At 45.6% G+C, this 24061-nt stretch overlaps 1 protein-coding gene across 1 annotated transcript in view; it reads left to right on the top strand.

The window, feature by feature from the left end:
* The first annotated feature begins 524 nt into the window (after positions 1 to 524).
* LOC125455206 (guanylate-binding protein 3-like) overlaps positions 525 to 24061 on the top strand; it is a 58932-nt gene continuing 35395 nt past the window's right edge. Inside the window, exons 1-3 of the mRNA XM_059648832.1 lie at positions 525 to 607; positions 16337 to 16537; positions 23542 to 23669. Coding sequence (XP_059504815.1) covers positions 16345 to 16537; positions 23542 to 23669 — 321 coding nt within the window. The 5' untranslated portion in view covers positions 525 to 607; positions 16337 to 16344. The remainder of the gene's footprint in view (positions 608 to 16336; positions 16538 to 23541; positions 23670 to 24061) is intronic.

Raw genomic sequence — 24061 nt, 5'->3', positions numbered from 1 at the left:
AATTCCCCAAGTCTGGGAGAGGAAAATCACACATCTCATTGAAAGCCTCCTTAAAACCCAACCATTGGGGCTGAACTGTTGAATTTGCCTCGTTTGGCTCAGTGCCCTCTCTTCACCCTTTCGGAAGTACATTCTGAAGTTTAATAAGTCGAAGAAAGTTGTGTGTAATCGTAAGATTCTGTGAGGTAATAATGCAGCTTTTGGAATCACCTGATCCAAGTCAGTTCTGGGTGAGAAAACACTTGAGAGATTGTTGCGTTGAAAAATGCATTTCTGAAAATAAAAATATGAGAGCTCCAGACAGAAAGTTCACAGAATTCACTTTGTTCAGTGGAATAGTGACCCTCTCTGTCACCAGCGTTTCCTGTCTCTGCACAATTCAATGCTGAATCTCTCAGCCGGACTGCGGGAAGCACTGGCCCCTTCTGGACAGTTCGTTCATTACAGTGGGTGGCTGCTTGTTTGGTGAGGCACACTCAGTAATCAACCAACTCGTGCACTCATAGGTCGGCTTGCATGTTGAATACTGAGGCACTCAGAGGAACCAGCTCAGATGCAGTTTCGTTTAGACACAGACAGAACACGGCGATTACTAACCAGTGGATAGGTGAGTACTGCATCAAACAGTGAGCAGAAACATAATGGGGCAGGTTTTATCAGAGACAATGGGAACTGCAGATGCTGGAGAATCCAAGATAACAAAGTGTGGAGCTGGATGAACACAGCAGGCCAAGCAGCATCTCAGGAGCACAAAAGCTGACGTTTCGGGCCAAGACCCTTCATCAGAAAAGGGGGATGGGGTGAGGTTTCTGGAATAAATAGGGAGAGAGGGGGACTTGGACCGAAGATGGAGAGAAAAGAAGATAGGTGGAGAGGAGAGTATAGGTGGGGAGGTAGGGAGGGGATTGGTCAGTCCAGGGAAGATGGACAGGTCAAGGAGGTGGGATGAGGTTAGTAGGTAGGAGATGGAGGTGCGGCTTGGGGTGGGAGGAAGGGATGGGTGAGAGGAAGAACAGGTTAGGGAGGCAGAGACAGGTTGGACCGGTTTTGGGATGCAGTGGGTGGAGGGGAAGAGCTGGGCTGGTTGTGTGGTGCAGTGGGGGGAGGGGACGAACTGGGCTGGTTTTGGGATGCGATGGGTGAAGGGGAGATTTTGAAGCCGGTGAAGTCCACATTGATACCATTGGGCTGCAGGGCTCCCAAGCAGAATGTGAGTTGCTGTTCCTGCAACCTTCGGGTGGCATCATTGTGGCACTGTAGGAGGCCCATGATGGACATGTCATCTAAAGAATGGGAGGTGGAGTGGAAATGGTTTGCGACTGGGAGGTGCAGTTGTTTATTGCGAACTGAGCGGAGGTGTTCATCAAAGCGGTCCCCAAGCTTCCGCTTGCTTTCCCCAATGTAGAGGGAGCCACACCGGGTAGAGTGGATGCAGTATACCACATTGGCAGATGTGCAGGTGAACCTCTGCTTAATGTGGAAAGTCATCTTGGGGCCTGGGATAGGGGTGAGGGAGGAGGTGTGGGGGCAAGTGTAGCATTTCCTGCGGTTACAGGGGAAGGTGCCGGGTGTGGTGGGGTTGGAGGGCAGTGTGGAGCAATCAAGGGAGTCACGGAGAGAGTGGTCTCTCCGGAAAGCAGACAGGGGTGGGGATGGAAAAATGTCTTGGGTGGTGGGGTCGGATTGTAGATGGCAGAAGTGTCGGAGGATGATGCGTTGTATCCGGAGGTTGGTTGGGTGGCGTGTGAGAACGAGGGGTATCCTCTTTGGGCGGTTGTGGCGGGGGCGGGGCGTGAGGGATGTGTGGCAGGAAATGCGGGAGACGCGGTTAAGGGCGTTCTCAACCACTGTGGGGGGAAAGTTGCGGTCCTTGAAGAACTTGGACATCTGGGATGTGCGGGATCCCAGATGTCCAAGTTCTTCAAGGACCGCAACTTTCCCCCCACAGTGATTGAGAACGCCCTTGACCGCGTCTCTCGCATTTCCCACCACAACCGCCCAAAGAGGATCCCCCTCGTTCTCACACACCACCCCACCAACCTCCGGATACAACGCATCATCCTCCGACACTTCCGCCAACTACAATCCAACCCTACCACCCAAGACATTTTTCCATCCCCACCCCTGTCTGCTTTCCGAAGAAACCACTCTCTCCGTGAGTCCCTTGTTCGCTCCACACTGCCCTCCAACCCCACCACACCCGGCACCTTCCCCTGCAACTGCAGGAAATGCTACACTTGCCCCCACAGCTCCTCCCTCACCCCTATCCCAGGCCCCAAGATGACTTTCCACATTAAGCAGAGGTTCACCTGCACATCTGCCAATGTGGTATACTGCATCCACTGTACCCGGTGTGGCCTCCTCTACATTGGGGAAACCAAGCGGAGGCTTGGGGACCGCTTTGCAGAACACCTCTGCTCGGTTCGCAATAAACAACTGCACCTCCCAGTCGCAAACCATTTCCAGTCCCCCTCCCGTTCTTTAGATGACATGTCCATCATGGGCCTCCTGCAGTGCCACAATGATGCCACCCGAAGGTTGCAGGAACAGCAACTCATATTCCGCTTGGGAACCCTGCAGCCCAATGGTATCAAAGTGGACTTCACCAGCTTCAAAATCTCCCCTTCCCCCACTGCATCCCAAAACCAGCCCAGTTCGTCCCCTCCCCCCACTACACCACACAACCAGCCCAGCTCTTCCCCTCCACCCACTGCATCCCAAAACCAGCCCAACCTGTCTCTGCCTCCCTAACCTGTTCTTCCTCTCACCCATCCCTTCCTCCCACCCCAAGCCGCACCTCCATCTCCTACCTACTAACCTCATCCCACCTCCTTGACCTGTCCGTCTTCCCTGGACTGACCTATCCCCTCCCTACCTCCCCACCTATACTCTCCTCTCCACCTATCTTCTTTTCTCTCCCTCTTCAGTCCGCCTCCCCCTCTCTCCCTATTTATTCCAGAACCCTCACCCCATCCCCCTCTCTGATGAAGGGTCTAGGCCCGAAACGTCAGCTTTTGTGCTCCTGAGATGCTGCTGGGTCTGCTGTGTTCATCCAGCCTCACATTGTATTATCTAAGATGCTGGTCGTGTTCAGCCAGCTCCACACATTGTTATTCGGGCAGGATGTTAGATCATAGATCTTACCATTAAAGAGCCGATCTGTCTCTGTCTCTAATACACTCTGTGACTAAATTCTTGCCGTTCCTGACATTCACCCATCTTTCTGACTGATCTTACTGAGTAAAGTTTAAAGTGAAATACTTGCTCAGGAAAAGTTAGACAACTAAATACAGGGTCTGGTCAGTTCAATTTGCAGCATCCGCAGTTCTTTCGGTTTTACTAACAGTCCCCATGAACAACTATTCACCCTCCCCGCCTGATTGTTAGCAACTCCTTTGTCTGTCCAACTTTTTTGCTCTCTCTCTGAGCTCTATCCTATCGTATGTTTTCTGCAGATAAACTGATGCTTTCCCAGCCACCAGCAGCCCTGAGGAAGGGTCACTGGACCCGAAACGTTACCTCTGTTTTCTCCTCCACAGATGCTGCCAGACCGGCTGAGCTTTTCCAGCAACTTTGCTTTTCTTCCTGATTTACAGCATCCGCAGTTCTTTTGGTTTTTATTAAACACAGTCTACCTCATGAGTAACTATAAAACTGACCCCCTGCTAAGCTCACTGATATCTTTAGATCCCTTACACCCTCGGCAGCGTGAAAAGTTGATGTTTTCATGTTCTAAATTCAGAAGCTTCAAAAAAGGCATTGGTATGTTAAAGGGAACTTTCTATTCACAGTGCAGGAATTTTTCCTCGAAAAGCTGAACAGTTTCTTTTTAATAAGCGGTTGTGATTTCGTTTTCAGCACTCCGATATGTGGTCGGCTCCGGAGATGAGATAATGGGAACTGCAGATGATGGAGAATCCGAGATAACAAAGTGTGGGGCTGGATCTTGGGCTCCTTGGCCTGCTGTGTTCATCCAGCTCCACACTTTTGTTATCTTGGCTCTGGAGATGATTTGTTTTTATTTAAAGTATTAATTGTCCAGGGGTCTTTTTAATTCCGGTGAATCTGCTAAGTGCTTGACTTTATTTAGATTTACATGTTTCGTTTTTAATTATTTTGCATTTTAATGTAACTTTCTTGAGGGAATCAAAGGTAATTCATTTTTAATATATCAGGGATGATTGAAAGTTCCTATCCTTCAGATTGATGCTCTGAAGGGCCGAAGGGAGGTACAGAGTGAGATGGGCACTAGATTTAGAAAATCTAGTGATTAGACAGCAAGATCAGTGTTTGGTAACTGTTGAAGGGGACAGCCTTTCCTAAGAAAATGGAAGAGGCAGTTGGGTAATGGGCAGTGTTTGACAAAATTTAGTAGAATAATTGTTGTTGTGGACACTTGTCAGGGCACAAACAAACAGATTCTGTGGCAGCAAGCGTAAATTTAGGATGTTATGTTGCATTCCTGGTGCTTGGATTAAGCATGTCTGTAAACAATTCAAGCACATTGCTAAAGGTGAGATTTCGAAGACAGAAATTATTGTATACACAATGTGAGGAATCACACTTTTTTAGGGAAAAGATTTTGTTTACAACGTGAATTTAAAAGTTTCAGTAGAAGATTTGAAAATATTACTGTGAAAGAACTAATTTCTGGTGAGGGAAGGGAGAAAAAGGTTAAAGGAGATATATCAGTGAGAGAAGAGTTGGTGAATTGTTCACAGATTCCAGTTTTCAGGACATCTGGACTTTGTTCTGGTACAGTGAAGACCTGGCCAGAAAGGATGGGTTCAATGTGCACTGGAAAGGGATCAATATCTTAGCAGGGAGATTTGTTAGTTCCATTCAGGGAGACCTTATGCTGCTCGAGGGCCAGGGTGGAAGAATTCTTACTGGCAATGCAAATAGGAAGACTGATGGAGAAGAAGGTGGACATTTTGGAGTCTCCCCTGCTGATGTTGGTATCATCAGAATGTATGTGATGGTGACGGAGGAACTGGGAGAATGGAATAGAGTCTTTACTGGAATCAGAGTGTGAGGATGTATAGTCCAGGTAACTGAGAGTCGGTGGATTGTTACTGGATATTAGTGGCCAGTCTATCCCCAGAAATAGAAACCGAGGTTAAGGAAGGGGAGGGAGGAGTCAGAGTGATGGTGAAGGGTTGTTCTTTAGAATGGAGATCTGTCGTGAGTAGTGTTCTAGAACAGAGGCAACTAGGGTTTTAAAAAACAGAATTTGCTGGAAAAACATGGCAGGTCTGTCAGCGTTTGTAGAGAGAGATCTGACGTAAAGTTTTGGGTCGAGTGACCCTTCCTCAGAACGTCCTTTTTGAGTATAGGAGTTGGGATGTCATGTTGAGATTGTACAGGGCAGTAGTGAGGCCCCTTCTAGAGTGCCGTGTCCTGTTCTGGTTGCACAGTCGTAGGAAGGATTTTTGTTAAGCTGGAGACAGTTCAAAAGAGAATGGATGAAGGATGCTGCTGGGTTTGCAAGGTTTGAGGTATGAGGAAAGCCAGAACTTTTTTCATTAGAGCGGAGGAGATTGAGAGGTAACATTACAGAAGTTTATAAAACCATGATGTGTACAGGTAGAGTTAATGGCTTGGGACTGGCACATGCTCAGCTTCAGTTTGTCACCACGCCAAACCCCCACTGTGCCCCCCCTCGTGCCCCCCCCCATTCCAAACATACAATATGCCCCTTAACCAAATGCTCAGCACCTTCAGAGAGTTTTATAACACAGTGAATCGATCGCTAACACACGCCTACCGCTCACACTATCACAACCTCAGAGACACCAGCAAGCTTGGTGACAAACTGAAGCTGAGCATGTGGGAGTCCCAGCTCTATCTCTATCAGCCTTCTCACAGAAAATGAAGCCACATTAGCTGTCCTCCCATCCTCTAGCACCTCCCTGTGGCCAGACTCGAATTAAACAGTTTGGTCACAGTCCCTGTGATCTCCTCCCTCACTACATTGAGATTGAAGGTTATTGTTGGAAAGGATGACATCGATATCCTAAACTTGGGAAGGCTGTTTTCTTTTTCATAAAATTGTGTACAATTTGGCCAGAGTGGATAGTGAGCAGATATTTTAGGTAACATAAAGCAGAAGAACTGTGGATACTGTAAATCTGGAAACAAAACAGAAATTTCTGGAAAAGCTCAGCAGGTCTGGCAGCATCTGTGAAGGAGAATGTATTTAACGTTCTGGGTCTGGTGGCCCTTCCTCAGAACGCAGATGTTTGAGGTAATTGTGTCAGAGCAGTGGGATGCATTCAAAGATGCGATCAGGAGCACAGCACCAACATGTTCAAATAAAGATCAAGGGTGGGACCACCAAATCCAGCAAACCCTGGGTACCAAGGGATAGACAGGATTGGATAGAGAGAAGAAGGGAGGCCTCAGGCAGATACTGAGGGCTTAAAACAGCAGGAGCCCTAGAGGTGGATGGAATGTACAAGGGGAAATTTTAAAAGGAAGTTCGGAGAGAAAGTATGGGGCATGCACAGGAGGTAAAATAAAAGAAAATCCTCAGTTATTTTACAAGTACAAGAGGATAAAATGTCTCTGGGGAAACAGTAAAGCCCATTAAGATCGGCTGCAGTAATGTGTGTGTGAACGCGGAGATGGAGGATGTAGGTGGGGTTGTCGATGAATTCTTCATGTCAGTGTACGGGAGTGAGGGTGCAAAGTGAGGCTGGAAATCAGGCAGAAAGACTTTGCTGTAATTAAAGAAATTAACGTCAACAGAGAGGCCTGGGTGATTTGGCAGTCTCAGATGTAGATAAATCTCCAGGGCTAGGTGAAGTGTATCCCAGCCTGAGCGAGGTGGGGAAGAAATAACAGGGCAGCTGGCAACAGTCTTCAATTGCTCTCTGGCCACAGGAGAGATCTCAGAGGACAGGAGAGCAGTCAATGTGGTATCATAATTCAGAAAGGGAGCACAGATAAACTAGGAAACTACAGGCTAACCCCAGTGCTGGGAAAACTATTGGAAGCAATTCTGAGGGACAGAATTAATCTGCACTTGGAGAGGCAGGGATTAATCAAGATCAGGTTTTGTTGAAGGGAGGTCATGTCTGCCTCACTTGATTGAATTTTTTGAAGAGGTCACTAGGCTTGTAGATGAGGACAATGCATTTCATGTATCCACTTGGTATTCAGCAAGGCTTTTGAGACGGGCCCACATGGGAAGCTAACAGTGAAAATAAGATCCCGTGGGATACAAGGAAATGTGTGAAATTGGATCCAGAATTTGCTGAGTATCAGGAAGCAGAGGGTGATGGTCAAGGGGTGATTTTCTAACTGGAAGTCTGTGTTCGATGGGGTCCGATAGGTGTCAGTGTGGGGCCCTTACTGCTAGTGGTTCCTGTCAATGATTTACTCCGGAATGTGGGAGGGCACATTGCTCAGTTCACAGATGATACAAAAATTGTACCATGAGTTGGAGAATCTCAAACTAGGGGTGATAATCACAGAATAAGGAATCACTCATTTAAAACTGAAATGTGAAAGAATGTCTTCTCCCAGTTGGTAGTGAATGTCAGGAATTCTTTACCTCAGTTTTAAAAATAACTGAAGGAACAAACCATCACGGTTGGAGGGAGAGCCCCGGATCCCGTTCTGCGTACCCAGGTTCAAATCCCACCATGGCAGATGGTGGAATTTAAATTCAATAACTATCTGGAATTAAGAATCTAATGATTACTGTGAATCCATTGTCGATGATCAGGAAAAACCCCATCTGGTTAGGGGAGGAACCTGCCATCCTTATCTAGTCTGGCCTACTTGCAACTCCAGACCCACAGCAATATGGCAGACTCTGATATGCCCTCTGGGCAGTGAGGGATGGGCAATAAATCGTGCCTTGACAGCATGTCCCTCATGCTGTGAATTAATGAAAAATAATTGCAGAGCGGGCTTGAGGGGCTGAATGGCCCCACTCCTGCTCCTGTTTCTTATCTTTTTAACCCATGGTAGCATCTCCTCAAATGAAGACACTTTAACCAAACCACTGAGGTCATGTATTGTTTCAAAGACACAGATTGCAGGACCCTAAGGTATTCCATAATGAGGAGGTTTCAACTCGAGGTGAAGGTTTCACATTGGATGCTCAGATCCTCGAGGAATCAGAAAAGGATTTAATCTCCATCAGATTTCAGTATCTATCAACAAGTTGTTTGTTGCTAAGCAAGAACATATTCGCAGACACCTATCAGTCAAAATCATAATTTTGCCTGGGATGGGCCAATTGGCTGGAATTTAGTTGTAGTGAATCAAGTGAGTCTCGAACCAGTGGGGCCCCCGTGCTCCCTTTCCACAGGATGCCGCAGTGCTATTTCTGACTAATCAGACACTTTCCTGAAGCATCCACCTGCTGGCTGAATGAAGGCCTGGTTCCATCAGAAATCCCACCTGAGGTCAGCAGCTCCTCCAGGATTCACAATGCCATTGGGAATGGGAGTTACTGCTGGGATTCCACTGAGCTCTTTACCATGGATCACTGATAAATCGCTGGAGAGAGATACATAGGGCAGGATGGGAATTACAGGGAGAAGGTCACTGGTAAGGGAGTGAATGAAGGGAGCAATAGGATGTATGTGAGCAGTAATGCTGCTTCCCTAAAGCTAGGTCCCTGATTGGGCCCTGAACAGTCTGTAAGTAAGGGACCACCCTCATTTGCCCCAGGCCCATCCTGGTCGCACTGGGGTCACTGTGTGGCTTTGTGTCTTCATGAGACACATGTTTTGTATTTGGTTTTTCAGTTACGGGATGAGGGCGTTGCTGGCTGGGCCAGAATTTATTGCCCTTCTCTACAGCCCAGGGGGCATTTCAGTGTCAACCTCATAGCTGTGGGCCTGGAGTCACATGTAGGCCAGACCAGGTAAGGATCACAGTTTCCTTCTATAACGGACATCAATGAATCAGATAAGTTTTTCCAATAATTGATCATAGTTTCATGATCATCATTAAACTCTTGCAGTCCAGAATTTTAAAATTGAATTTAACTGCCACTATCTGCCATGATGGGATTTGAACCAGTTTCCCAGAACATTGCCTGAGTGTCTGGGTTAACAGTTGTGCAATGATACCACGAGGTCATTGCCTCCCCCACAGGCCAGTTAAATCCCTGAGCCACCATCAAATCCTGTTGAGCCACTGCTGCCTCACAGCACCAAGGACCTGGGTTCTATTCCATTCTTGGGTGACTGTCTGTGCAGAGTTTGCACTTTCTCCCCGTGTCTGCATGGGTTTCCTCCAGATGCTCTGGTTTCCTCCCACAGTCCAAAGATGTGTAGGGTAGGTGGATTGGCCGTGCTAAATTGCCCCTTGTGTCCAGGGATACTTAGTTTTAGGTGGGTTAGACAAAGGAGATGTAGGGATAGGGGAATGGGTGTGGGTGGGAAGCTCTTCAGAGGTTTGGATGTGGACTTGTTGGGTCGAGTGGCCAGTTTCTACTCTGTAGAGGTTCCATGATTCTGTGATTCTATTAAACAGTTTCAAGTTGTTCAGGAACAAATCTCACGTGCTTCCTGCTGCCTGTAACCTGGTTTCCCATATTGGGCTCCTCCAACTTTCTCTAAATGACAGGCAGTTTTCCTGTCAATGGGAATCAGACACCAATCTCCCCATCTGATTCGGTGCTGCCCACTATCTTTCCCACTCCAGAAAATCCCATTAAGTCACACCCATTGAAAGAGCGAGAACCCTCGCTGATATTTCATTCCTGTCGTGCACTATTTTCATCCCCTAGGGTTTGGAGCTGTGGCCTGTGAGCTGAAGTTGACTTTTGGGCTGTAGGCAGCAGCTTGTTTTAAAGCAAAAGCCAAAGAAACCATTGTTTGTTTGAGGCCAGGCCTGAAAGTTAATTGCAGGTAGATTCTTGTGAATAAGTCTTCCATAGAACCGTCAGCAGGTTAGTGGAAGTGTGTTTAATCTACGATAAGTTCAGCAGTTTCCAGGTCCTGGAACATGCTCACAGAGGACCAGTCATCAATGCCTCCCCAAAAGCAAAAGACCTTAAAGAAAATGCTAAATCGGATAGAAGGAGACAAAGAAAAGCAGATGAGCTCTGGATCTCAAACGCAGCACTGCTACTCTGCTGCCATCTTGAAAATAAACTTCAGAACCATCTGAACTACTATTTCACGCTATGTTATAACCAGCTACGCATTTTCCTTCTTACTTTCCTTCCCTATCAAAAACCTTGGCGCAAATTCACATTCTGTGAGATTTCTCCTATCTGGTTTTCCTATCGAGTAATTCACTTCACTCAATTTTCTTTGAATTTGATAAGGCCCACTAAATTTTACATCGAATCACTCACCTCCCACTGGTAGCAACACTTTATCTCCAGTAGAGAAATTACACGTTTTTGATCTTTTTTCAGCTTCCTGTTTCATGACCTGCTGTGTGACTTTTAAATGCTGTCCTGTCAACACAGTCTCTCTACTTAATCTCTCTCTAAAATATGACACACGGTCCAAGTATGTAATCTCCAAACTCTGTCTCACCTCTGGAAATCGAGTGGACGCTTCATTTATGGCCAACAAATGCTGATTCCCACTTTGTGTTCTAGGGAAGGATTCTTATGGATGCATTTAAACTCTTCTAAAAAGGTTCCTCAAATGCTGCAATCGTGAAGGTTGCTGTTTTTATCCTTGCCTGAGGTTACACTATTAACTGACACGTGAGACCTATCTGGCAAAATCCAACCACATAGAACATAGAACATAGAACATAGAACAGTACAGCACAGAACAGGCCCTTCAGCCCACAATGTTGTGCCGACCATTGATCCTCATGGATGCACCCTCAAATTTCTGTGACCATATGCATGTCCAGCAGTCTCTTAAATGACCCCAATGACCTTGCTTCCACAACTGCTGCTGGCAACGCATTCCATGCTCTCACAACTCTCTGCGTAAAGAACCTGCCTCTGACATCCCCTCTATACTTTCCACCAACCAGCTTAAAACTATGACCCCTCGTGCTAGCCATTTCTGCCCTGGGAAATAGTCTCTGGCTATCGACTCTATCTATGCCTCTCATTATCTTGTATACCTCAATTAGGTCCCCTCTCCTCCTCCTTTTCTCCAATGAAAAGAGACCGAGCTCAGTCAACCTCTCTTCATAAGATAAGCCCTCCAGTCCAGGCAGCATCCTGGTAAACCTCCTCTGAACCCTCTCCAAAGCATCCACATCTTTCCTATAATAGGGCGCCCAGAACTGGACGCAGTATTCCAAGTGCGGTCTAACCAAAGTTTTATAGAGCTGCAACAAGATCTCACGACTCTTAAACTCAATCCCCCTGTTAATGAAAGCTTTAAATCTTTATATAGTCCAGGTTAATAAAAGTGTTCTTCTTTTTTGGCTTAAATTTTCCTTGCTTCAAGATGACCACCTACTGGTAGGTCATGTGATCCCCGCAACACCATCTTTCTATAACCCTACAGTAATATAACTTGATTAACTTCTGCCCATTTTGCATTCGGCTGAATATGTAATGGTCTCCACTTCCTCATCAAGCATCATTTTTAAGGTCATAACATTCTGGGATACACTCACATTCTGCTGCTTCCTAAGCTTTTTGACAAAAGTACATTATTTTTCCATGAGATGGTAGGAACTGCAGATGCTGGAGAGTCTGAGATAACAAGGTGCAGAGCTGGATGAACAGAGCAGGCCAAGCAGCATCACAGGAGCAGGAAAGCTGACGTTTTGGGTCTAGACCCTTGGTCAGAAAACATTTTTCTGAAGAAGGGTCTAGGCCCGAAACGTCAGCTTTCCTGCTCGACCTGCTGTGTTCATCCAGCTCTACACCTTGTTATATTATTTTTCCACCTTTCTGTTGCAATTCAGCTAACCTCTCAAAACAAAAAATAACCATTTTGTCCTCCACCTGTTCTTGTGTTTTTTTTTCCTCAACCATTTGATCAAACATCATGTCTGAAAATTGAACTCCAACTTCCTTATCTTTACTCCTTCATTTCTCCTCCTGTTTCAACGTGTAGTTTTGTGGTCTTTTTACCAAACGGTCAGGAAAAATCCTAGGATATCCTTCCTGTAAGATTTGTCTCATTTTTCACTGGCTTTTCAACCACAGTTGGCATCACACCCGCCTGTGATCCAGCTATATTATTAAAAAGGATAAACTGTTTCTGGAACTCAACTTCTCTTTTACTCCTACCACCACTGCATCACTTTCGCTGGTGTCTACAACCTCACTTTTTATATAAAGGAACACTGTTCTTCCGACGATGAATTTACCATCTTTTCTAGCAATACTCCTTCTGAATTACGTATCTCCTTCGTATCTCACAGTGAAAGATTAACCTGTTCCCTTATCTCTTAACATTTTAATTTCTTTACCTGCTCCTCCCGGCATAGACTCATGCAAGTGAATTCTTTAAAGAGATCAGCCACTTATTTCTCCACCAGCCCCTGATCAGGTTGTACATTCTTATGCAGCTTTTTAGCTTCCACTGTGCTTTCCTTTGCCACTTCAACAAAACTCACTGGCTTCTCTTGGTTTTCCACATGCAACTTCCCAGTGTGTGTTTTTTTTTCCTAAACCCACCAACACTGTGACTTCATGTGGCCTACATAACTGCAGTGAAAACACCAGAGCTTTATAATTGCTCTCTCTACCCCCTACTCCGTGGATTTCCTTTTTTACCCTGTGGTCAATTTGTCTCTGTTCTGCAACACTGACCAAGGCCCTATCTTTAATAGCATAAGCCTTGCCTTTATTAGTTTTACCAAAATGCAATACCTCTCATTTGTCCAAATTAAACTCCATTTGCCACCCTTTGGCCCATTGACCCAATATCCGTCCATCCTTTGTATACTCATGTGCTAATCTTAAAAACCACTTAAACATCTCTAATGTATCGGCCACCATCACCACCACCTCTGGCAGTGTGTTCCAGACTCTTGCCACTCTCTGGGTGGGTGGGAGGGGGAGAAAATTTGCCCCTCACATTTTGAGCTTTCTCCCTCACCTTCAATGCATGCCCCCTAGTTTTAGACATTTCACCCCCGGGTAAAAGATTCTGACTGTCAACCCTAGCTATGCATCTCATAATTTTATGGACATCTATCAAGTGTCCCCCACAGCCTCTCCTGCTCCAGAGAAAACAACCCTGAGTTTTTCTAGCCTCTCCTTATAGTTCATATCCCTGAATCCAGGCAGCATCCTGGTTCATATCTTCAGCACCCTCTCTAAAATCTCCACATCCATCTTGCAATGTGGCAACCCGAACTGAACACAATGCTCTAAGTGTGGCCTAACCAAAGTCTTATAAAACTGCAACTTGATACCCTGACTCTTACACTCTGTTCCCTGACCAATAAAGGCAAGCATGCCATAGATCTTCTTTGCCACCCTATCTAGTTGCGTTGCTGCTTTCAGTGATCTACGGACTTGAACCCCGAGATCCATCTGTACGTCAATGCTGTTCAGAGTCCTGCCATTAACTGTCTACCTTTCCTTACAAGTTGACCTCCAAAAGTGCAGCATCTCACACTTACCTGGATTAAACTCCATCTGCCATTTCTCTGCCCATATCTGCAACTGCTGTATATCCCACTGTATCCTTTGATAATCTTCAACACTGTCCACAACTCCAATGATCTTGGTATCATCGGCAAACTTAGTAACCCACCCACCTACATCTTCCAACTCATTTATGTGTATATATCACACACAGCAGAGGTCCCAGTACAGATCCCTGTGGAACACCACTATTCATGGACCTGCAGTTTGAAAAATACCCTTCTGCAACTGTGGTATGCCCTCTATGGGCAAGCCTATTCTAAATCCATGTTGCCTAATCATTTGGATCCCATGCATCTCAATCTTCTGGATGAGCCTACCATGAGGGACCTTGTTGAAAGCCTTACTGAAATCCATGTAAACCACATCCACCACCCTACCCTCATCGATCACCTTTGTCACCTCTTCAAAAAAATGCAAATAAGTTGGTAAGACATGACCTGCCCTGCACAAAGCCATGCTGACTATCCCTAATTAGAACATGCTTTTCCAAATGTGCATTAATCCTATCCCTGAGGATTCCCTCCCAGAGCTTCTCAACCACCAATGTGAGGCAGACCAGTCTGCAGTTTCCTGAATTATCCCTATTTCCCTCCTTGGACACAGGAACAACATTAGCTACTTACCAGTCCTTTGAGACCTCTCTAGTGTCCAGTGAGGGTAGAAAGTTCTTGGTCACCAGCAATCTCTTCTTGCCTCCATCCTACCTGGGATTAGTGCCATCAAACCCTGCAGACGTATCCACCTTAATGCTCGTCAAGGGCCCTGACACTATTTCTTTCTTGATCCCAAATTCCCTAGCATGTTAGCGTGATCCACACCAATCTCACTGTGCTCCATATCCTTTCCTGGGTGAACACTAATACAACGCACTCCTTTAGGATCTAGCATCCTCTGCCTCCAAGCATAACTTCCCTCCTTTGTCCTTGAGTGATCCTACCTTCTCCCTAGTTATCCTCTTGTTTTTACAGCATGTAGAGAATACCTTGGGATTCTGTTTAACCCGACGTGCCCCCAAGGTCATTTCATGGCCCCTTCTTGCTCTCCTCATTCACTGCTTGAGATCTTTCCTGCTTTCCTTATAATCCTCACCAGCCCTTGATGGATTTTAGCTTCCAAAACCTTACATATGCTTCCTTTTCTCTTTTGACTAAATATTCAACCCCCTCATTAACCCTTACCTTGCCATCCACGTCCTTTCACCTTACTGCAGCACGCTGGTCTAAACTCTCATCAGCATGCCTTTAAACAGTTCCTACATGTCAAATGTGGACTTGCCTGATAACAGCTCCTCCCAATTAACAGTATTTAGCCACTGCCTAATATTTTTGTAATTTGCCCTTCTCCCAGGGTCCTGACTTGTCCTTCTTCATACCTGTCATAAAGCATAAGGAGTTGTGGTCACTGTTACCAACATGCTCTCCCACCGAAAGGTCAGTCATGTGGCCAGGCTCATTAGCGAATGCAAGGTTCAATATGGCTCCTCCTCTAGTTGGACCATCCACGTCTTGTTTCACGATGCAGCTAACAAATTTTGCCTGATCTAAACCTCTTGCTCTATGGGAGTCCCAGCCCATGTTGGGAAAGTTAAAGTCGCCTAGTATGCCAACCCTGTTGTTTTTGTTGTTTCAATAACCTGCCTACATAATTGTTCGTCAATCTCTGTGCAGATTCCCATAGTCTAACCCTATTAGAGTGATTGCACCTATTATTTCAGCCATACTACCCATTTGCCTCAGTGGATGAGCCTTCCACTATGTCCTTGGATTTGAGATGTAACATTTTCCCTGACTGCAATGCCTAACTCCTTCATCTCTTATCTTCCTCTCTACCTTGTCCAAAACAACAAAACACTGGAGTGTCGACCAGCCAGCCCTGTCCCCCTCAACGAAGTCTCTAATGGCCCCAGCATCATAGTTCTATGCACTGACTGGGTCCTAAGCCCACTTGCCTTACCTATAATTCTCCTTGCGTTGAAATAAACACACTTCTGCCCTTTAGTACCAATGTGTTCACTTACCTTTCTCTGCCTGTCCTTTCTGACTTACTGGTTCTAACGCCTACTTTCCCTTCAATCCCTTTTTGCTGACCTGCTGCTCTGGTTCCCAGCCGCCTATGACCCTAGGTTAAACCCTCCTGAGTAGCACCAGCAAACCTCCTTGCAAGGATGTTGGTTCCCCTCCAGTGTAGGTGCAACCCATCCCTCTTCTGCAGGTCACTGTTGCCCCAGGAGAGTCCCGATGATTCAAGAACATGAACCCCTGCCCCTTGCATTGGCTGCTTAGCCACACATTCATCTGACCTAACTTTCTATTCCTTGCTTCTATAGCACATGGCACTGGTAGTAACCCAGAGATTACCACCCTTGAGGTCCTGCTTTTCAGCCTCTTTCGTAACTCCCTGTACTCACTTTGCAGAACCTCACCTATTTTTCTACCTATGTTATTGGTGGAATATTGTTATACTAATGTGCACTGTGACCTCTGGCTGCTCATCCTCCCCTGTAAAAATGTTTTGCAAACTGCTAGTTGTAACCTTGCAATGGAAAAGTATGGGTCTGGTCCACAAGTTAAAGTTCAAAACTGGGGAAAGCCAATTTGATGGTCTGAGACAGGGACTGTCTGTCATAACAAAAGAAGGAAGGAAGTCAAGTTTGAACAAACTGCTCAGTAATATTTAATATGATTATCGCAGTTTATCAACCTAATTAATTCCAGTAGATGTGCTACATACACAAATATTGCTCAACAATATTCCCGGTATATCATGTGTTCTCAGTCAACAGGATGGAATCATACACAGAAATGGAATCTCCGATAGCCCTGGTTGTAAATTCACCCGATGGGAGCCTGTCAGTGCATCAACCTGCTGTGGATTTGTTAAAGACCATTGATCAGGCTTTGGTAGTTGTTGCTATAATCGGGAAATATCGGACAGGAAAATCATATCTGCTGAACCGCCTTGCTGGAAAACAGAAAGGTAGGTGTTAGAATGTGAAACTGCCCACTTTGGGAATGACTCTGACAGTGTGTATTGGGAGAACTGAGCACTGAAGGAAAGTAGATGACTGCAGATCTTATTGTTTGGGTGAGGATGGGCCCAGCAACAAACAGGAGCAAGTCTTAATGAAGTAGAAATTTCCAATTCACTGTGAAAGCTTACAATGGGTTCCTCTGGCCACTGATTGGAAAATCTGGGAGTATTTATCACTATCTCCCATAACCGTCATTGTTCCATTAAAATAATTGCTAAAACACAGAATCAAAGCATTAATTCATAGCACACTGTGGTGTTTCAGCTGGCATACCCAAAACAGGGGTGTCTCCCTGGTGAAATTACCGAAGTGTGTGTGTCTGCGCGCACACCAGACAAGAGACGCAGCTAGTGACAGAGCACCGTGATCCCAAAACCGAAGGATCAGCTCGAATCTTTGCAATCCAGTCACGGCCGGTGTGAAATGATGGTGGATAATTGAGCAATGTCCTCCATTCCAATCATCTGAGAGCTCAGTTCTTCAGTACAAAAGACAACGCCCAAGCATTTGCAACATTATTCAGCAGGATATGCCAAATGGTTGGACCATTACAGTTTCCTTTGGAGATCCCTTTCAATAGACTTCTGTTAATTCAAATCACATCGCATGATATCAAGAAATGACTTCAGGCACTGAATACTGTAATGGCCATATGCCCTGACAACATCCTAACTCGAGGACAGAACATGTGCTCCAGAACTTGCCATGCTCCTCGCCAAGTTGTTCCAGTAGAGCTACAATACCAAAGTCAACCCAATAATGTGGAAAATTGAACAAAACCAAGCCGGCCAATTCCTCATCGTTCTCCTGGCAATTATCAGGAAAATGATGGAAGGTGTCAGCGCTGTCAAGCAGCACCTGCTCAACAATAACCTGCTCAGTGGCGCTCAGTTTGGGTTCTGCCAGGGCCACTCAGCTCCTGACCTCATCACAGCCTCGGTTCAAACATGGACAAACGCTGAATTGCAGAGGGGAGGTGAGAGGGACAGCCTTTAACAGCAAGGCCACATTTGACTAAGTGTAGGTTCAAGGAGCCTGAGCACAATTGGAGTCAATGGAAGTCAGGAAGAAGGCGGTCTGCTGGTTGGAGTCAGACCTGACACATAGGAAGATGGTTCTGGTTGTTAGAGGCCAGCCATCTCAGCTCCAGGACATCTCCTCAGGGTAGTATCCTGGGCCCAGCCATCTACAGCTGCTTCATTGATGATCTTCCCTCTATCGCCCAGTAAGATAGTGGTGGAGTAGGGTTTCTGTGCCTGGGGCTTGTCCGTTCTGCCTGTATTTCTTTCACCTTTTCTCGCTCGCTCGCTCGCTCTCGCTCACTCCTTTTTTTTATTTTGCTTTGCCTACCCCATGGTGAATAGCTAGGTCATGGCAACAGCAGCAAAGGCCCAGCAGCATGGACTCCAGTGGGCCCAGCTTTGTGTACTTAATGTCAGTAATTTCAGAGGTGGGTTCGGGCTCCCAGCAGCTTCTGCATTGTTAAGGTGGTCTTTATTCTTTATTCATTTCATGGGATGATGGTGTCGCTTGCTAGGCAGTATTTATTGCCCATCCCTAATTGCTCTGAGGACAGTTCAGAGTCAGCCCCATTGCTGTGGGTCTGGAGTCATGTGTAGGCCAGACCGGGAAAGGATGGCAGTTTGCTTCCTGAAAGGACACTAATGAATCAGATAGGTTTTTCTTGATAATCAGACAATGGATTCACAGGGAAAGGTGATGGCCTAGTGGTATGACCACAGGACTGTTAATCCAGAGGCCCAGATAATGTTCGGGGGACATGGGTTTGAATCCCCCCACAGCAGATGGTGAAATTAAAATTCAATAAAAATGTGGAATTAAGAGTCCAGTGATGATTATGAATCCATTGTTGATTGCTTGCCATTGCTGAATCTCTCACTATTAACCTTCTTTGGGTTTCTATTGTCCAGAAGCTGGATTGGTCTCCCTTAATGGCAGGAGGCAGAGGATGATGGTGACAGGGACTGGTACTGCATACACTCATGTTGCCATTTATATAAATAATTTAGATGAGAATGTAGAAAGATGGTTAGTAAGGCTGCAGGTAACACCAAAATTGGTGTTCTAGTGGACAGAGATCTTGATTGATTGGGTCAATGGGCTGAGGAGTGGCAGATGGTGTTTCATTTGGATTAATGCAAGGTTTTGCATTTTAGTAAAACAAAGATATGGCTTACACAATGAATGAGAGATAATGGGAGCTGCAGATGCTGGAGAATCCGAGATAACAAAGTGTGGAGCTGGATGAACACAGCCGGCCAAGCAGCATCTTAGGAGCACAATAGCTGATGTTTTGCGCCTAGACCCTTCATCAGAGAGCTAACACCAACCCTAACCCTATCACTCTCTGATGAAGGGTCTAGGCCCGAAACATCAGCTTTTGTGCTCCTGAGATACTGCTTGCCCTGCTGTGTTCATCCAGCCTCACACTTTATTATATCTATTACACAATGAGTGGTTGTGCCTTGGGCAGTGTTGCAGAAGAGAGAACTAAGGGCTCAGGGACATAATTCATTGAAGTTTGCATCACATAGATAGGATAGTTAAGAAGTATTTAGCATGCTTGCCTTCATTGCTCAGATGTTTGAGTGTACGAGTTGGGATGTTATGCTGAGGTTGTACAGGACATTTGGTTAGACATCTTCTGGAGTAATGTCTAATTGTGCCCTCCTTGTTATAGAAAGGATATCATTAAGCTGTAGAAGGATCAGAAGAGATTTACCAGGATGATACTTAGAATGGATGTTCAATTATAAGGAGAGACTGGATAGGCTAGAACTTTTTTCACTGGAGCACAGGAGGTTAGAGGTGACTATATAGAGGTTTATAAAACATGAGGGGTATACATAAGGTGGATGGTAGGTGTCTTTACCCCATGATAGGGGGTTTCAAGACTGGGAGCATGTTTTTATGGTGACCAGAGGGAGATTTTAAAAGACATGATAGACAATATTTTTGAGTGGTCCATGTGTGGAAAGAATTTCCAGAAGTGGTAGATATTGGAACAGTTCCAATGTTTGCAAGATATTTCGATAAATGCTTGAATAAGAACTGTTTGGAGGGATATGGTTCAAGCACAGACAGGTGGGACTAATTTAGTTTGGGATAATGGTCAGCATGGACTGGTTGGACCGAAGGGTCTGTATCCATGTTGTACGATCCTATAATTCAGCGACTATATAAATACAATGGTGAAAAGATCAAGTCAAAGACGAGGGATCCTGCAAAAAATAACTCTCAACCTGACTCCCCAAAGCCTGTCCACAATCGACAAGGCACAAGTCAGGGATATGATGGAATACTCCCCACTTGCCTGAATGGGTGCAGCTCCAATAACACTCAAGGTGCTTGACACCATCCAGCCTGCCTGATTGACACCACAAACAGAAGATATAGGAGCAGAATTAGTCCATTCATTCCATGAAATAAGCTTTACCATTCAGTCGTGACCATTATGTCTCTCAACCTCCATTCACCCATTGTCTCCCTGTGACCCATGATCCCCTTACCAATTAAGAACCTCATATGACTGCTCCTCATATGACAAGCCTTTCAGCCCATGACCATTCTTGTAAATCTCCTCTGGACTCACTTCAATGTCAGCACTTCGTTCCTTAGATGTCGGGCCCAAAACTGTTCTCAATATTCGACATGCAGTCAGACCAGAGCCTTAAACAGCCTTCCTGCAAATTTTTGAAATTAAGAAAAGAGCTGAAGCCAACATAAAGATCCATCAAATTCATATCTGCTCAACCAATAGTCTTCCAAGTTCTGCTCACGATCAGAAAATCTTCCAATAATGAAGATTCTCAGCTCAGACTCGCGCTGCTCAACCATCTTCCCTGCTGGTCTCCCCTTCCAACCAACTCTGTCCACCTTCTCCCTCATGTCATTGAACTTAAATTCCACTTGGTTGTAATTTTTTACATTTCAATCCAGCTTCTTCCTCTTGAAATGTGTGGGGAATTACTGAGTACTCAGTTTGACTTTTAAACATTTCACACGTCTTTTAGTTTATAACCTGTAAACATTTGCACTATTTACCTTCAACCTGAAAGGAACCAATAACAGTCAAATTAGTAGCTCACACCCATCAATGAACGTATAGTTTTCCTGTGATATCCCACTTCTGTGCTGGGCCCTTCATCCTGGTCTCAGTTTATCCTGTTCGATTTCCCACATTGCCTCTAAATTCCCAGAGCTGTGACTATCTCTGAAAGAGATCTCTTTCTCCTTTCTGACCATGAGAAGCTTGCAGCTGGACTTTGAGAAATCAAACCCATTGACTCGGCTTCTTCCTGCCCCCAACCCCGTCATCACAATTTTTCTCCAATCTGATCTCCTCTTTTCCAGCACTCATAAGTTTCCTTATCCACTCCGGCTTTGAAATCCTGAATCAGAATACAACCAGATGTCCTTGGTTTCCATGCACGCAGAAAAGCAAAACTGCACCTTCGACTGGAACAACGCTACTATCATAGGACAAACCAAACAGAGGACAGCCAGGGAATTCTTGTAGACTCGGCATTCATCCGTGGACTTCATCAACAAACACATTGAATTAGACCCAATAAACTGATCATTACTGCACACAACTGGAACCAGCATCTACCGAAAGCAGCAACAACCAGACCATATCAATTTGAACTGGCACAAGACAACAACGCTTCACAGGAGCATCCACAGCACTGAGGATGTCTCCTAACAAGGGGACGAAACGCCTGCTACCAAACGTCTCAGCTCGGGGAACACACCAACATTTACAACCAGCACCTGAGCTACAAATCTTCACTCAAACCCTGATCAGTATCTTTCCAAACTAATGTTTGCCCCCTCTCTCCTGAAACTCCCTTTAAATTTGTAAAATCACCAGGCTGAGAGTCAAACCGTTCATTTCTTCACAGAACGTTTCCAGACTCTTTTGAAAACCACTTCTGGATCACTATCTATTCCATTGTGATGTGCTCCAGGTACTAGAAAAACTCTGTACTTTGGGACCTTTGCCTTTCTCTGAATGATGTGTGTAATCATGAAGAAAACAGTAAGATTTTGAAAGTCAAAGCAATAGTAACCAGAATTTCTAGAGCAGGTTTTAACACCATATGTACCCACTTACAGCTTGTCATTACCTACTCTCACTGATGGACAGATTGTCTATTCTCCCAGGTTACAGAGCGAAATTTGCCTGCAACAGTTTCCCACAGAATGGCCGGTATTCCTCAACCTCTCTGGGAATGCTGTAAGGAAACTGAACTGTCTCCAACCTCTGTCCATGGAACTGGGCGTCAGTGGGACACCAGTCTCTCAGCACCTTGGTAGCTGACCTCCCACTCACTGAGAATACATTTCTGAAATTTGCAGTTTACTGCTGATTTAGCACTCTGACACCCATCTCCTGCACCTCAATGGGAGGCATTCCAACTTGGTTTGCTCGCTTAGTTGATGCCTGCATACTGCCAGCATGTGGCCTTGCCTTGCCTATAACACTGCTGTTTCATTGAGAACCTGTAGGTTCACGGCCTCTCTGCCTTGCCTTTTCACACAGAGCCCAGCAACTTGTTACGTCTCTGGCACTCCACATTCTGGGTGTAGACAGGTTGCTATCCAGCGCGGTGTTATATCAATGCTAAACCTCAAGCATATGTGAGTGACATTCTTGCGGGATGACGGGGCGAGGAAGCCTCTCGGTGACCTGTGTGCATTCTCTGTGGCTCTCTGCTTGCCTATGGATACCATCCTGTCTCCTTCAGCCAGGGCATTGGTTCTGTCAGTGCTGCTGGTCTCTTCACAGGAGGAGGGAGGGAACAGGTTCTGCTACAGGGCTAAGACCTGCACATGTTGAGAATCAGTTGAAAGTGTTGGTCATGGGAGAGCAGCACAGCACAGCACGACGAAGCTCGTTGGGTTTCCTGGGCAGGGACGCTTTTGGTGTCTCCATATGAATAGTTATGGTCCTCTATGGCCAGTTTAAAGATCCTCGCCCTATCGCTGCTGAGCATATGACTGCACATGAGTGGTGCCACAGAGGTTTGGTGTATGCCTCATGAAGTGAGTAGTGTAACCTTGTGAGAGAACTCACTGCAGCTCCTCAGGAGGACCTCTGAATTAAACTCCCTGAAACTGACACTGAGCCAATTTCTGGTGAAATTCAGCCAATTGAATGCACCATTAAAGCAACATCCCTGTTCTAGTAGCTCTGCTGATGGTGGAAGAATCCATACATCTATACAAAGCAGTCAGAATTATTCCCATCTCCAGGTGAACTTTCTCTTGACCAATATGATCATGAATGATCGTGTAAAGCCCTGTGATTTTACGGTGTTACATAAATACAACTAATTTTTTCCTTTCCATTTTGTTTTATTTCTCTCTGATCAGTCCTGGTTTCTATGTACAATCTCTCTCCTGATCGTTTCCCCTCTCCTTCATAACTAACCATCTCCTCACCATCCATCTTCTCCTGGGTTTTATCTCCCCTACACCCATCTATTTTTTCAATTGTGAGATCGTCCCTAGTGAGAAAGGTTGCTCTGTTTCAAGGTCATCATCAGCCTGAAACATTAGCCCTGGCCCCTCCTCAAACGAGTCCCAAACTGTCAGACTGAATGTCCTGTTCTCACTGGCTACCACAATAACGCAGTCTTTCCAACTGCTCACAGCGATCAGTGTATGTCTATTTGGATGGTATTGGTTCAGGAGAACATGCTGTTGAGGGACATTAGCACCTAGCTGAACCAGAAAGTGAAAACTTTAATTTAAAATCCCATCTGTACAATTCTAGCCCTGAAAAGCCAGCATTCCTGTGGGACTGTACTTCCCAGTCTGGGTGCTGTGTGTAACCATTGTCCCCAAAAAGCAAGCGTGTAATCGACTGAGTAAAGGATGTTCCACTGAATAACACGGGCTATTATTTATTCGGTTTCACCAGGGTTTGAAATTGGAGGCAGCGTCCAGTCAGAGACGAAGGGAATCTGGATGTGGGCCCTCCCACATCCACGGATGGAAGATTGCTGTCTGCTACTGTTGGACACTGAAGGTCTTGGAGATGTGGAAAAGGTAGAACTGCTTCATTTTCACAGCAACATGAAGAACAGCACTTGCACGTGTAATGTGCTGTCAGTGAATGGTCACCCGTTCACTGCACAGGGATAGAATCAGTCAGGGCCTGTATTAGCTCTGCCCAGACAATCAGTGCAGTGCACTGAACTTGCTCCATTATGTCTATTCCTGAGCCCAACCCATTTCTCAGACTTAAGGGTATTTAAATGCTTTGGGCGTGTATCCATGTCATTGAGAATACAGCAGGATGCCTGACGATGAGGAAAAGTGATCAGGCAGTTTTGAAAAGTGGGAATGCTTCATGGAATAATTCAAAAATATTTCAAAGTTTCAATGTGAATCTTTCTCAAGACATTAAAAGCCCCAGGATTGTATAGGGCTCTTGCTGA

The sequence above is a fragment of the Stegostoma tigrinum genome, chromosome 9, assembly GCF_030684315.1.
Source record: "Stegostoma tigrinum isolate sSteTig4 chromosome 9, sSteTig4.hap1, whole genome shotgun sequence".
NCBI classification, from domain to species: domain Eukaryota; kingdom Metazoa; phylum Chordata; class Chondrichthyes; order Orectolobiformes; family Stegostomatidae; genus Stegostoma; species Stegostoma tigrinum.
This window is presented reverse-complemented; position numbering and strand designations above follow the sequence as displayed.